Source organism: Acinonyx jubatus, chromosome A1 (genome assembly GCF_027475565.1).
Source record: "Acinonyx jubatus isolate Ajub_Pintada_27869175 chromosome A1, VMU_Ajub_asm_v1.0, whole genome shotgun sequence".
Classification (NCBI taxonomy): domain Eukaryota; kingdom Metazoa; phylum Chordata; class Mammalia; order Carnivora; family Felidae; genus Acinonyx; species Acinonyx jubatus.
In genome coordinates, this window is record NC_069380.1 from 17,721,663 (window position 1) to 17,735,720 (window position 14,058).

The following is a 14,058-nucleotide window of genomic DNA, read 5'->3' on the forward strand; positions in this document are numbered from 1 at the left end:
CAACTTTCTCGTCGTTTTACGGTATTACTATATGAATATCTGTATGTATCACGTGTAACACTTCCGCTTGATGTTGAGAACTGAAGCACTAAAGGAAAAAACAGCTAAGCCTCCCAAACTGCCTCCCAGGGCAGAAGGAGATGCAGTACTACGGGGCGGGAGGGGGGGGGGAGGTGGGAACAGATGAGAACAAAGTTACCTCCAGTAGGGGAATAAAGAACTTGCATTTTTAGCTTGAGAACTTTCTCTTTCAAAATGTGACTTCAAAGTGTAATATCAAACAACTTGCAATAATCTGTCGGGGTTTCTTCAACATGCAGATTCTATCTCAGAACTACCCATTTAATTTTTTTTCCTTCTTCTTCTGGATTCTTCACAAAAGATTATAAGAAAGCACCAAATGGGAAAGTAACAGACTTTTACTTTGTAATGAAGTTACAAATATTTTCTATACATTTTCCTGGCTTCCTATTTCCCTTCATTCTGTACTATCTACAGGTTGTCATATTTTACCAGGACGGACTATAAATCAGACAAGTTCAGCCCGTCAGTTTGAAGAATGGAGGTGAAAAGCGCAGTGGAAAATATATAAAGTATAATTAAAACCATATGACCAGAAATATTGAAGTAATACTTGCTGGAGGAAACCCAAGTAAAAATCAAACCTTTTTCTGGTGTTAGTGAGACTATGCAGTCCATTTTGGACAAGCAAACAGCATTTGCTATTTTTTTTTTTCTTCACAGCAAGAGCATCCCACGAAGTTAAATCCTAGTGAGATAATTAAGCCTATAGCTGTATCCGTAGCATAGTGGAATCCAGAGTTGTTCATGTTAAACTGATCTCTCATGTAAAGCAGTAATCATTTATTTAGAAATACAGTTTAAGATTGAGCAAGGGTCAGTTTTACACCCACCGAAGAGTATTGAAGGCTCATAACAACAATGTTGAATCAAAAACTTTTCTACTTTTCTATGAAGTCTTCATCTCTAAAGACCTGAAGATGCCAGTAAGACACAGAGAATCTAATTGTTGACTGTTGAACAAGAAAAGCAGGAAGTTATGAAACCTGAACGGTCTCCCCTACTACATTATAAACAATCCCGATGTTACTGCCTCATATAGGTTGTACTTAGTGGGCCAATGATGTATATATGTCTAAGGATGTACAGAAATTCAGAGCTCTCAAAGGTGGAAAGCAATTCCAATAAAAATCTTTGACTTCAGCAGTCCATCACCAAAGCCATCCCACGCCTATTTCTCCAGAGCATTCCATGTGCCAATTATCAGGACTTCAGTAGACAACTGCAGCACGATTTTCAATATTGCTTTCGGATTCCGGGAAATGAGTCAAATTTAACAAGTCACTTACCTCCCAGAAACTGAATTCCTCCGGCCACTCTTCCCACTGTCCTGGAGATGAGCTCTGACACACAGCAACCCATGAGGGCGGTGAGAGCCACCAAGAGGAGGAGGCCACAACCCAGGCCTGTCACGACGGTACAGATCCTCCATTCTGCACTGGGGATGCCCTGGAAGGAGGCATAGCGCCCACATTCCTCCACCATCACCATCATCTGCCGGCTTTCATCATGCACAGGGTAGGAGCATCTCCGGAAAGTACCGAAGGACACAGGCTTGCCCAGCTGTGATCCCCAGAGCCAGTAAGGCATAAAGAACCCCACACAGGAGGTGGCAGCACAAAGAAAGGAGAGCAAAGCCCAGATCACCCCAGTACAAGTCAGGCTGGATGCCATCTTTTCAACAGGTAGGGCAGCGAGGACCCAAAGTAACTACTCTGGGACTGCAGGAGTGAGTGAAGGCGTGAGACCACCAGGGAATGGCAGGCAATCCACGTTCTGTAACACGTCTAGCAACACAGTGAATCTTCAGTCTTACTGGCCATCAACTTCCCATCCTCTGTAGTAAGGATGATGGTCCCTGGCAAAACAATAAGAAACATTAAAAGTTAAATGTTTTCAGGGAAGTGATAACACCAGCTCAGTTGGTCTACAACCCTTAGTTAATAAACATTCAAACTTGGCTCAACACTGCAAAAAGTGGGAAGAACTGATTCTCTCTATAAACGCTTCTAAAATTCAAGTTTTGTCAAACTAGCTCAAAGCTTTTTCATGTCTTTATCTCCTATAAATGCTCCCAAATTAACTCTGACAGCTATTTACTTAAAGAAATCCATGGCTTCTATTTGCCAAGCCAGTGAATTCATTTCACATACTCGCAGTAAAAGTAATGTAGCATTTTTACTGGCAGTAAACATAATTCCAAATATTAAAATAAAGTGAACCATACCACGGTTTGTTTATCTGGCTTGCAAGTTCATGCTTATAATTTGGAGCAACTTTTCCGTGTCCCTTTAGGTGCATTAACTCTGCATGAGCCCGAACAAAATTATTAGGATAATTTTCACAATTGCAGAGCACTATAAACTCAACAAATATTACAGACTGTCTAGGCACACAGACTGGATGCAACTATTAGGCACGCCCTGTACTCAGTCCGTAGTATTTGTGAATCCCTTCAGTCTTAACCACCTTCTTTCTCCTAGTGTAAATGAAAGAAAGCCTGTGTGTGACTTCCTTCTGATTCACTGGTTCCGACACAACGGCTGGGACCGTCCTCCCACTGAATGATTGTCACTGTCTAATCTGAAAAGTAATCCATACTTCCCGGTCTTCTACATGGAACCCCAGCCATTCAAAGAGTTCCACGCGCATTGAATTTCCACCCCTCCCTTCCTTTCAAAAGGAGTTCTTGAACGGTTTCCCACACTTTCCATAAAGAAGGGAATACAGAAGCACAGAGCCCATGCGCCCTACAGTTCCATTCCCAGAACCCTTAACTCCAGCCTTCAGGGTCCACAGCAAATCCCCTCTCCCTCACCTCTCCCCTTCCGCCAGCCCCCACCCCTACCGCTTCCTCTCCACACGCCACCCAATTTCCAGTCGTGTGTCACTCCCGGGGAACTTCAACTACTTTTTTTTTTGTTAATCTTGTCAATTGCGGTCAGCGTCAGCGGCTGAACTTGGTCTGCCCGGGCCCTGAGGCTGGGGGCGACGAGTGGGGGGGGGGGGGGGGCTGCCTGGGGGCAGGAGGGCCCTCTTCTGGAGCTGAGGCGAGGCGCCCCGAGGGGAGGCCAAGACGAGCCCACAGGCGGCCCCCTGCAGTGGCCTCACCCACCCCGCCACCCACCCACCCCAGCCTGGACGACACCCGATGACCCCCGAGCCCCGAAGGAGGAGAGGGGCATCTTGCAGCCGGCCCGCGCCAAGGGAGGGGAAAAGCACGGGCAGGCAGCACCCCCCGGAGGCGGCCGCCGACCGCGCCGCGGGGCTCAGGAAGTCCGGCGCCCGGAGCAGCCCGACTTCGGCGGCCGGGGACGAGGGGGCGCGGGGAGAGAGCGGAGCCCGCGGCGCCGGGCGGCCGGCGCTCCCTACTCACACGGCGGGCGGACGGCGGGCGGCGGCCGGGGCGCGCGCACAACTTGCTGTCTTCCGCGGGCGGAACATCCACGGCACAGAAGAGCGTCCTCCCTCCCCGCCGCGGTCCCCGGCAGCCGCAGCCACCCCGGGCCCGCCTCGGGGCGGAGAGCGGCGTCCGGCCGGAGGCGGAGGGTCTCCCGAAGGCAGGGCTGCGCCGCCGGCCGCGGAGCGCCCCCTGCTGCCCGCGCTCTCCGGCGGCGGCTGGGGCGGTGCGCGGTGGCCACGCGCGGGGAGCCCGTGCTCGCACGCAGAGGAACAGGGCTCCCTTTGGCAGGCGAGGCACGCACCGCCTCCTCCCCTCGGCGGCCCGGCCCTCCTCTTTCTCCTGTCCCCTCCCCTCGCGCCCGGAGACCCACGGCCGGCGGAACGCGGACGCGGCGCTGCCGGCGGGGAACTCGCGAGACCCCGCCCGCCCCGGGGGCCACCCCCGCGCCTCCCCCGGCCCGCGCCCACCTCCCCCCTGCCCTCCCCTCGTGGCGACTCCTGCAAATGGGGAGGGCGTGGAGGCACACAGACCCAGGATTAGGGGACAAAGTTGCTGGTTTTCTCGGTGCTCCGGAGGCGCCACGGAAGACCAGACACGTTCCCTGGTTGCCTTTGGGGATTGAGGTTTAAACTCCCGTTTCCTGCCGGAGGTGGAGAAGGGGGGCCTTAAAACTGGGTAAAGGGACCCTTTGGAGCTTTGAGGAGACTCTTGGGATGTGGTCACTTTGGAAAGGGTGAACAAGGCCAGTGTGGACGCGAGCCTGAGACATAAGAGCGGGAAGCGCAAGGCTGGGGGATTCTGCCTGGCAAAGAGTCTTTCCAGACAAGCCAGGGAGAAGGCGCGGCGGAGCGGGGTGGGAGGCGGCGGGGGGGGGGGGGGGGGGCGACTTCCAGCGCGAGCCTCTCCCCCGGGAAACCTTCTTTGGGAGCCTCCTTCAAGGCATTGTATTCTCTCTGGCTCGCTCTCCCTCCCTTCTCCCCCTCCTTCCCTTCCCTTCCCTTCCCTTCCCTTCCCTTCCCTTCCCTTCCCTTCCCTTCCCTTCCCTTCCCTTCCCTTCCCTTCCATCTCTCCATCCAATCATTCTTATGATCAATACCACCATCAGATTTCTTGTTATGCTTGTCATCGGCGTTTACCCCTTTGGAAGTTTAGAGCTACATTCAGTAGAGGACTGTGGGAGCCTCTGCGGAAGACAGTATTTTAAGAATCCCGCCATCTGGGAATAGCAGTGTTGGAAGCAGATACTTCCCCAGATACAGTCTGTGAAGTGCTTTTTCAAAGTAGTTGAAAGTTACAAATGGGTAGGTATGTATAATATTTCATAGTAAATTTTCAAACTGCATCATTTTAGTTAGCCATAATGGTGTACATTTTCCCCACAACTACAGCTGGAGATATGTGCTCTCTCATTATCATATTGAAAGGATTTGGGTAACTGGTTCCAACCTTTTTGAGGTCATAACAGGACTTTTTCAGAATATGGTGAGACTGATAAGCCTTTCAGGAAAAAAAAATACACGTATTAAACTTTATCTCAGTGGTTCTCAAGGGGGAGAAGGGAGATTACCACCACCCCCTTCCCCCCCGCAAACACACCTCAGGGACACTTGGCAAGGTCTGGAGATGTTTGGATTATCAGGAGGAGAGAGGCGCTACTGGCGTCTAGTGGGTAGAGGCCAGGGATGCTGCTAAACCCTACAAAGCACAGGTCAGCCCTTCAGAATTACCTGGCCCAAAACATGAATAAATAGTGCTGAGGTTAAAAAAAAAAAACCTGTTTCAGTGAAATGTCAGGTAATTCCCTGTTCCCCTGTGGTCCATGCATGAAGCCCAGATTCAGAACCCTGATTCAAGTGATTTGAATGGTCTCAAACAAATCACTGGTTACTGAGCTCTGCGATGGCCCAAATGATGGGTTTGGCTTCCAGTTACGCCCTTGGCTATTACCCAGAGACTTCAGATCTATAGAATGTAAAGGCAAAAGATAGAACTGTATAAAGATCAAATTATAGTCACAAGATTTGGACTCACCCTCCACACAACCTACTGGGGAAATTGGTCCAGGACATTTCTGAAGCCTGGAGGAGTTTTAAGCACTGAGATGGATGGCTGGGATTACATTCTTGCTGTGTCAATCACGACACTAACTTTTCTTAGTAGATTTCTTTAGTCCTCAAAAAAAGCAGAAAAAAAAAAAAACTATGAAGAAGGTGTAGCTATTATTTTACAGAGAGGTCAAGAACTTTGCCCAAGACCTTGCAGCGAAAAGGTGGGCTTTAAAGTATCTCATTATCTGCATTCTATTAAATAGAGTACAGTGCTATTGAAAAGAGTCTGCCCAAAAGGAAAAAGAAGATACAGGAATCTTTAAAAACTCTATTAGGATATAATATCAATTATTTGTGGAAGTATAGTATGTCATATACTAGGACTCAAAGTTCTAACTTAGATCAATGAATCTGGACAAATGGTAACCTTTCTGAGCCTGAGTTCTCTCATTTGTGAAAAGACATTGTAATAGATGGTTTCTAACATTCTTCTAACTCATGACTTCTAGCATCATGATTATAGAAGTATTCATGTATTTGAGAAGATCCTAGGAGTCACCTAATTTTGTTCAAGTACTTTTTACAGATGAGGAAGCAGAGGCTCAGCATCCTTCCGGTGTGTTACCAAAAGCTGAGGCTGGAACCCATGTATCCTGATTTCTCTTCTCATCCCACTGTGTAATTATCTTCCCAAACTATAAAATCTTCCAAATCACTCCTTGGGTTCTTGTATATACACTTTATAGGCAAAATGCATTATAATATCTTTAAAACCCTTGTATTAAATTTGCACCTTCAAAGGATCTTTAAATTACTTCCCAGCCAGAAGTTCCCACATAGCAGATACTGCTTGGACCTCTGATTCCAGGTTTGAGTTTCTAGTATGTTTGGACTGTAGTCCCATCGAGTCATAAGATGAAATCATGAATATAAAAAGCATGTAGAAAACTGTAAAGCATCCATGACAACGCACTTGGTTTGTTACTCGGGATTAATTCCCAACTCCTTCTCCTTGTTCACTAGATAAGCACCTCCCTTCCAGCCGCCCTTAAACCTGGCGGTGACTGTATGACCCTTCTACCCAGTAAGTCTGCTGAGGAGGCCTCCAGGGAAGATTGTGTCCTCTGATAGAAGAGAATGGCTGTCTTGGACACATTCTTGAAGGATGAGATGTTCGGAGCTGTAGCAGCCTTCTTACAACAATGAGGGGAATCACAGAGACATCATCCTTTTGAATTACACCTCCTTTTGAATATTTTAAGAGTAAATTACAGGTTCTTAGTATGGTGTAAATCACTGTTGCTCGAATCTTCTTTTAGTAGCTAAAAGCTAATCCTAATCGATCAAGCACTGTGTAGATAAGACATACGCTCAATGACAGGAAACACGGCATTGTATCCCAGCGCTCAGCAGTTAAAGATAAATACTCAATAACTGAACATTAACTGAGGCAATTAGTGAACACATCAATATCGTTGTGATTATTATCCTTGTTCCAGTGCAGCCTACAGAGTGCATATCTGATTTCTATTTTTTTTTTAATTTTTTAGTGTTTTTATTTTTTTGAGAAAGAGAGAGAGAGAGAGCACAAGGAGGGAGGGGCAGAGAGAGAGAGGGAGACAGGCTCCAGGCTCTGAGCTGTCAGCACAGACTGGGACTCGAACTCATGAACTGGGAGATCACCAGCTAAGCCGAAGTTGGATGCTTAACCGACTGAGCCACCCAGGCGCCCCGCATATTTGATTTTTAAACTAACAGGGTGTGCTATGAAAAATTAGGGGAAGAGTATGATCGTGGAACATAGGAAACAGCATGGGCTCAATCACTTCTGACCATTGGGGAGAGGTTGGAAAGGGACTTCTTCCACGTTTGTTATAAAAACCACAGTGTGGCTGACACAATGTCCATTTCCATCCCCTGTTCTTTTATATCTTTCTCTCCACTAGAAGCAGCTAAAATCTCCATTCCCTGGCCTCACCTGGAAGCTTGAGTGGTCACGTGACAGTGCTGGCCAATGAGATGAGAGAGGGGAGGTACAGGCGCCCTTGTGTCCCCTTGCTGTTTCTCCCAGCCTAGAAAACTTATGGGATGGCACTGGAATCACAGAAGCCGTTCTTCGGCCAGGAAGTGACGTGCATGATGACAAAAGTCAACACACTAAGAACAATAGAGTAAAATGGCTCCAAGAGTCTAGATCCGACGTATTTTCACTAAGCTGCTGTGTTATCCTCAGACATCTTCTGGGTGAGACCAATAAGCCCCAGCTGTTTAAGTCCCTGTTACTGGCAAGGGCTACATGCCCGCTAGACTATTGAAACTACCTGCTCTCTTGCAGCACCCCGGGGGCCAGCACCCCCAGGAAAGTGGATTAGACACAGAGCGAGGAGGCACTAAGCAGAGCGGAGAGGACAGAACAGCACCAGGGGAGAATTCTTTCTTTAGCAAAGGGTGGCTACCGGGGACATTCATCGTCTATAGCGTGCATTGGCGAAGGCGGATGGACCCTTCTTAAAATCTGGCAAGAGAAACAGGAACCGCCGTGAAAATAGCTTACAAAATACCACCCACCCCCCTTAAAGTCGTAACTTTGAGGAATTAAAAAAGACAAAGTCTCAGCATTATAAAATGACTGCCACAAGAAGCGTGTCTGAACACGGGCCAGCAAGAATGAGATGCAGGAAGGTATGAGGTGTGAAGGAGAAGCAGCGGATGATAATACAAGTGAGGCTCCAAATAGAGCCCCGAGAAGAGGGACTTTTCTTTTAACTGCTCCTGGCCTAGAGCTTATCAGTTCTCCATCAGAATATATCATTTGCTCCTCCACACATGCAGTGAAATACCTTACGAGATGCAGAACTCATGAGTTCTCAGGACACAGGGTGTAAAACAGGTCATTGGACACCGTGGTAGTTCGTCCTTTTTGCCAGTTCCTTCCTTTGTTCATTCCTGAGCTACCCTTTCCCTTCGGGAATCTCTTCTAAAGACAAATTTAAATGGGTGTTGCTTCCGTATTTTACTGCATTGTGTGCATCTTATAATGAGGGGAAAAAATCTCACAGGACCGGTGAGCTCCCGGGTTTTCTGGTCTCCATTTCAAGTAGTCTCTGAGTGAGATCATGTGTTGCTTTTGGAATGCCCTTTCTCTGGCGAACATGTTTATGCATACATTTACCATAGCTGCACTAAGATCCTACTCTAGGATGGGTGCCCATTTCATTTTCTATGAGCTTTCTGTCATGCGTGTGATAGACTCAAGGCCCCCTTCTCCCTGTAGAAACTGTGTATGCGCAGTTATGTTACAATTTCTGAATACAGCGATTTGTGTGACTCTATTCCCCAGAAACTCTCGTGGAAATAAGGTGCATAGAGCCCATGGCCTGTTCCCAGGGGTGCTGTCTGCATTATTCATTTAAAGTCTGCAAACTACTTTGGCAATGTAAAGTGCCCTATCATTTCTCTGTATTATTCTTTCCTGAATTAAAGCAGCATACAAATTTTAAATCAATAACTTATTCATAAGAGGCAAAAAAACGTGAAGTGTTAAATTGCATGTAACGTAGCAAATATTTCACATTAGGCCATCAAAATGGAAAATGTCCATAATACACTACATATATATATTGCTAAATGACCCAGGAAGCATTTTAAAGTAGTACACAATTATGTTTAATATTGAATCAGTGTCGTGCTTTTGCTACTTTTAAATTCTTTTTTCTTTTCATGTCAAAAATCATCTCAGGCTTTTTCAGTGTTATGACTATGTTTTACATTTTTTTTTAATTTTCCCAGACTATGTAGAAAGATAGGTATAATGAGTTCTATAAAAAGATAAGAATTTTTTTGTAATAATATTTGCTACCAATCAGTCATAACTCCTGAGACAATTCACAAAGATGTGTTTCAACAGTATTTTAAAATTGTAAGTCCTCCCTTCACCAAACTAAGATGCACTGCAAATACTGAATATACTAATAGAATGTTCTAAAACTTAAACAGTTAATTTAGTGTTATAATACTAAGAGGGGTTAACAAACACTGGTTTTTCTGAAGTACATAATTTCATATTACAGCCATTGTGAAATGGTAGAGGAGAAATGCTTTTTCCCAATTCTCTGGTTTTCCTCAGGAGAAATTTTTCTTAAATGCACCTGGTCTCTCTCCACACATCTGAGCAGCTGGGGTAATTGGAGGCTCCAGGGGGAACCCCGTTTGAGCACTAGGATAACTCTGCCCTTCTCTTGGGGTGAATCTCCCATTACAGGGCAGGACTGTCCAGAGGCCACGCCTGAGAGAGCCAGTAAATCTGCCAAACCCTGGGGCCCGGTTAGCAGGCCCGTTTGCCCCTCACTAAGCTACATCTTCTACATTAGCCTCTGTCAGTAATAACCATGATATTTTGATCTCCATCTGCCATTTTTTCCTCTCAATTTGTCCAGATTGCATCTGGGGAAGAGAAACACTATTTATTGGCCCCCATCAGAGATAGTACGTTTACTACCACAAACTGGATGGAAACATGTTGAAATATTAATTAAATATTACTATTTTGTGACCGATACGGCCGCAACACCAAGCCTGTACTAACGGGGTCGGGAGAAAAGACGGGAACTGACCTCCAGCAGTTAGCATTGAGTTGAGCTGTCAAACGTTGTGTTTGGTTGACTTGCCAACTAGAGCGCATGTGTGGATGAAAAGAGAATGCTCTTTGGCTACGTATGGCTTCCAAAGATCAATGTCTTTGTGGGTTAAAAGCTAAAAAGCATGGGCTAGGTGACAAGAAGCAGAAGATACAAGAACAAAAAGAGAATTAAGAGCAGTATACAGCATCAACCATTTCAGCAGACAGACACTAGAAGAGGGGGTGGGGGTGATAACAGCAGGGAGCAAGGAGGAGGAGAGAGAGGAAGAAGCTGGGGGAGGGAAGGAGGAGGAAAGGGAGGAGGAGACGTGAAACAGATGGGGATGGGGGAGGAGATGAACAGAGGCAGGGACAGACCAAGACAGAGAGAGAGAAGACAACTGTTCTGTTTTGGTTTTTGTTTGTTTTGCTTTGTTTCCAGGGAGAGAGGGATAAATAGCACGTCTGTGTCTTCTACCTTGAAGGCACAGACACAGGGTACTTGCCATGTCTGGTGAGGGATGGGAAAACATGGGTCTAGTGGCTCAATTGTTACTACATGGGGATTAGTATGCCATGAAAAAGACATGTCCACTTGGAAACATTAGCAGTCAAAGGGACATTCACTATGTGCAGGGAAATGAGAAGCTGTTTCCCAGCCCTCTGTCAGCTTCTATAGTGACAACCCGGTATAATAACTGATGTTTGAGGGGCACGTAGGTGGCGCAGTCGGTTGAGTGTCCGACTCTTGATCTCAGCTCAAGTCTTGATCTCACAGTTTGTGGGTTCAAGCCCTGCCTTGGGCTCCGCTCTGATGGTGCAGAGCCTGCTTGGGATTCTGTCTCTCCTTCTCTGTGTCCCTCTGCTGCTTGTATGTGCGTGCTCTCTCTCTCTCTCTCTCCCTTTCTCTCGAAAACTGAATAAATAAACTTAAGAAAAAAACAAACAAAACTGCTGTTTGATATGATGCCTTTTCCAAGTGCCCCAAGCAATTAGCCAGTCCTTCCCCTATACTTCTAATCGATGGATACCTCTTCCATAGAGCTTACAACAATGCATTGTAATTATTTGGTTGTGGATGTGTATTCCAAACTTGATTGTTAGCTCTTTAAGAGCCGCCTTACTCATCCTGCTAAGCACATAGCAGGTGCTTACCTCGTCGGGCCTAAAATTTCATGGGCTGCTTTGGCATCTTTGAACCTCAGAAGGCCCTGAAGGCCTAGCTGTGAGTCCTGTACTCTTGCCAGACAGACCCCCCCCCTACCCCGCAGAAGGAAATGTGCTCACCTGACTAGCTTCCCCGTTTGCCACGTCAGCTACACCTCATCCAGGTCTGAGCCTGATGGGTTTTGTTCCCTTCCAGCCCACACAATTATTCAAACAAGTCAATCCCATCCTACTGTGGGAACCGAGGGGGCACTTCCTCCTCTCATTACTACAAACCTTGCCTCCCACTACCCCTGCTGGCTCAGTCTGCTCCCGCAGCGCCTCCCAAGTGTGGCCCTGCCTTCTGTACAGGACCCACCCTTCCCAGGCTGTGAGTATGTGTGACCAATAAACTGCTGTCAGCTCATCTGTCCAGTGTCAGGTGTCATGTTTTCAGCCATCTCATGCTACTTAGGGTGTGGGACCCCTCTCTCAGAACAGTGCTGAATAAGCACTTGGTAAAAAATACTTGATATCATAATTGGCACAACATCATCACATCATCAAAAAGGACTACATTACTCTGTTTTTTTTAAGGCACAGGATGTCCTTCGGATCCATTTCCATTCAACAACAGCTAAAAGCCCAGAATGTGAAATCCTTAGATACCCACAAATATATTAATCAAGTCAGCCCACTCCTTGGTTGGTGCTGGTAAAGTTTTTACTGTGTAATTTAAACATGCAGTTATTTATAAATTAGTAAAATTAAAATGTGGTAAGACCGAGAGATGTTTTTCTTTTGGCTTATCTGTATTTCCTAATCTACCTCAAATAACCTGGAGTAATTATATACTTAAAATGTTCAATAGAAGTATAAGGCAATTATCAACTGAACGAGTTCTCTGAAACACAAAATAACTAGATCTAACCCACTGGATAAAGCTGCTTAAAAAGAACATATTTCAGAACAGAGTAAGGAAGGGTAGGATTTGTCCCTGAATGGAACATGCGTTTCAAAAATTCGTGAACCGCAACACAATAAATGTACATCAAAGAGCATATCTGCATGTCAGGAACATTGTAGAAAGCAATCCAGATCTGGTCTGAAGTTGTACTAGATTCTTTTCTCTTCCCTTATAGTGTTCTGGGGTCAACTTTCTGTTGAACGCTTCTGTAATAGCTCAAAGTCATATCCAGTGAGGCCGCTACATTTCTGCAAATTGCTTGGGGTAATTCTGGCCTCTTCTTGCTAAAGCTGTGGGTCTCACACCTGTCTCTCCCCAGGATTCCCTGTAACCCCAAGTGGTAAAACAACAAAACAAAACAAAACAAAACAAAACAAAACAAAACAAAACAAAACAAAACCCCCTCTTTAACTCCTCTAGGTGGCAGTGTTTTGAAGGGCTTCAAGGAGGACCAGAGAGGAGGGTTCCATTTTAGCAAGGCAAAACAATTCACCTAAGAAATATTGGGCCTCCTAATTCTAGAACTCCCTGCTGGGGACATTGCTACCTCCTTACTAACTACAGCCATCTGTCATTGCCAATTGGGTCCCTTTTCCTGGACTTCCTTTCCTTTGCCCCTTCCTCCCCACCTAAACTTTTTTTGAACCCTATAGCACCTCTTTTTTCAGGCTGTTCTTAGAAACTTAAGTCTCTTCTCTGCATTGCTTGAGCATTTCAACTTTCATCCATTGTCTTACTGGTATTCATTCTTGGGGGTGATCATGGCATTGTATTAATCCCTCTGTGTTATTACAGAGGAGCTGTAATAATCCCTCCTCCCTGGTATCCGATTAAAAAAAAAAAAAAACCTTCTCTTTCTCAGGGACTTAGATTTGTGCTGCTTTCCTCAAGGTGGTCATTGGCTCAAACCTCAGTCTGCTTTTTAAAAAATAAAACAAGTTTATTTAAAATATATTAATAGACTGTTCCAAAGGACATTTCTTTAAAAACAACTTTTTACCCATTTAGCATGAGCTCCATATCATCTTCGAGATGCTTTGAGCCAAAATATTAAAATAAAAAGCCCATGTTAGTGGTTTAAGAAAGAATATATAAGGTACACCACCCCGCTGCCTTAAAAAAATATACGTATCTTTTTCAAGAGGAATCAGAGCCAGCTTAAAACTATCAAAATCAAAACCCGCAGTGTCCAGCTGTAACACTAACTAGGAAGCCAAAGACCTGGGTTCAAATTCAGAGTCAGAATCTTGACAAGACCAAGACCCAGATATCAGCTCTCTCTCACAGCCCACTTACCAAAGCTTTGCCTTTGCCTAATAAGGCTATTCTCTGTCATCTGACCACTTGCCTGAGGTGAAATGGATCAATCAACTTACTTACTCCAGTTAGGGGTAGATCTTGAATTAATAGCAGTGCTTGTGTTACAATGTGATTTTCCCGAACGTTAAGGATTTGTTTCTTTATCCTAGAGGCCTCCTAGTGGTGGAGAGACAGCAAAGCAGACACAGGACCTTCAGTAGTTTTTCTTCTAAGGTATTTATGCGCAAATTAGATTGTAGCCCAACCTTGTCTGACTTTCCTGTTAGAAAATGATTAGCATCCCAGTGTCTCCACTCCTAACACATTGACATGGGAGCTGACTTGGTTTAGTTATAGGTGATTGAAAATGGCATGAGGCCAAAAGAAGCCCGAGGTCTATCTTTGCTATAAACTCCCTGCTAGTTTAATTATTTTTCTTCATCTTTTGTTTTTACATTTATGGCTATTGTTTCTTTCATTGCCATCATGCCTAATC

General features: G+C 45.6%; 1 protein-coding gene across 2 annotated transcripts in view; it reads right to left on the reverse strand.

Annotated features, from left to right (window-relative positions):
- LHFPL6 (LHFPL tetraspan subfamily member 6) overlaps positions 1 to 3,597 on the reverse strand; it is a 245,941-nt gene extending 242,344 nt beyond the window's left edge. For both annotated transcript variants that reach the window (XM_027064736.2, XM_027064735.2), the window contains exons 1-2: positions 3,458 to 3,597; positions 1,371 to 1,939 (exon numbers count right to left, since the gene is read on the reverse strand). In XM_027064736.2, the coding sequence (XP_026920537.1) occupies positions 1,371 to 1,755 (385 nt within the window). In that variant the 5' untranslated portion in view covers positions 1,756 to 1,939; positions 3,458 to 3,597. The remainder of the gene's footprint in view (positions 1 to 1,370; positions 1,940 to 3,457) is intronic.
- Positions 3,598 to 14,058: the final 10,461 nt, after the last annotated feature.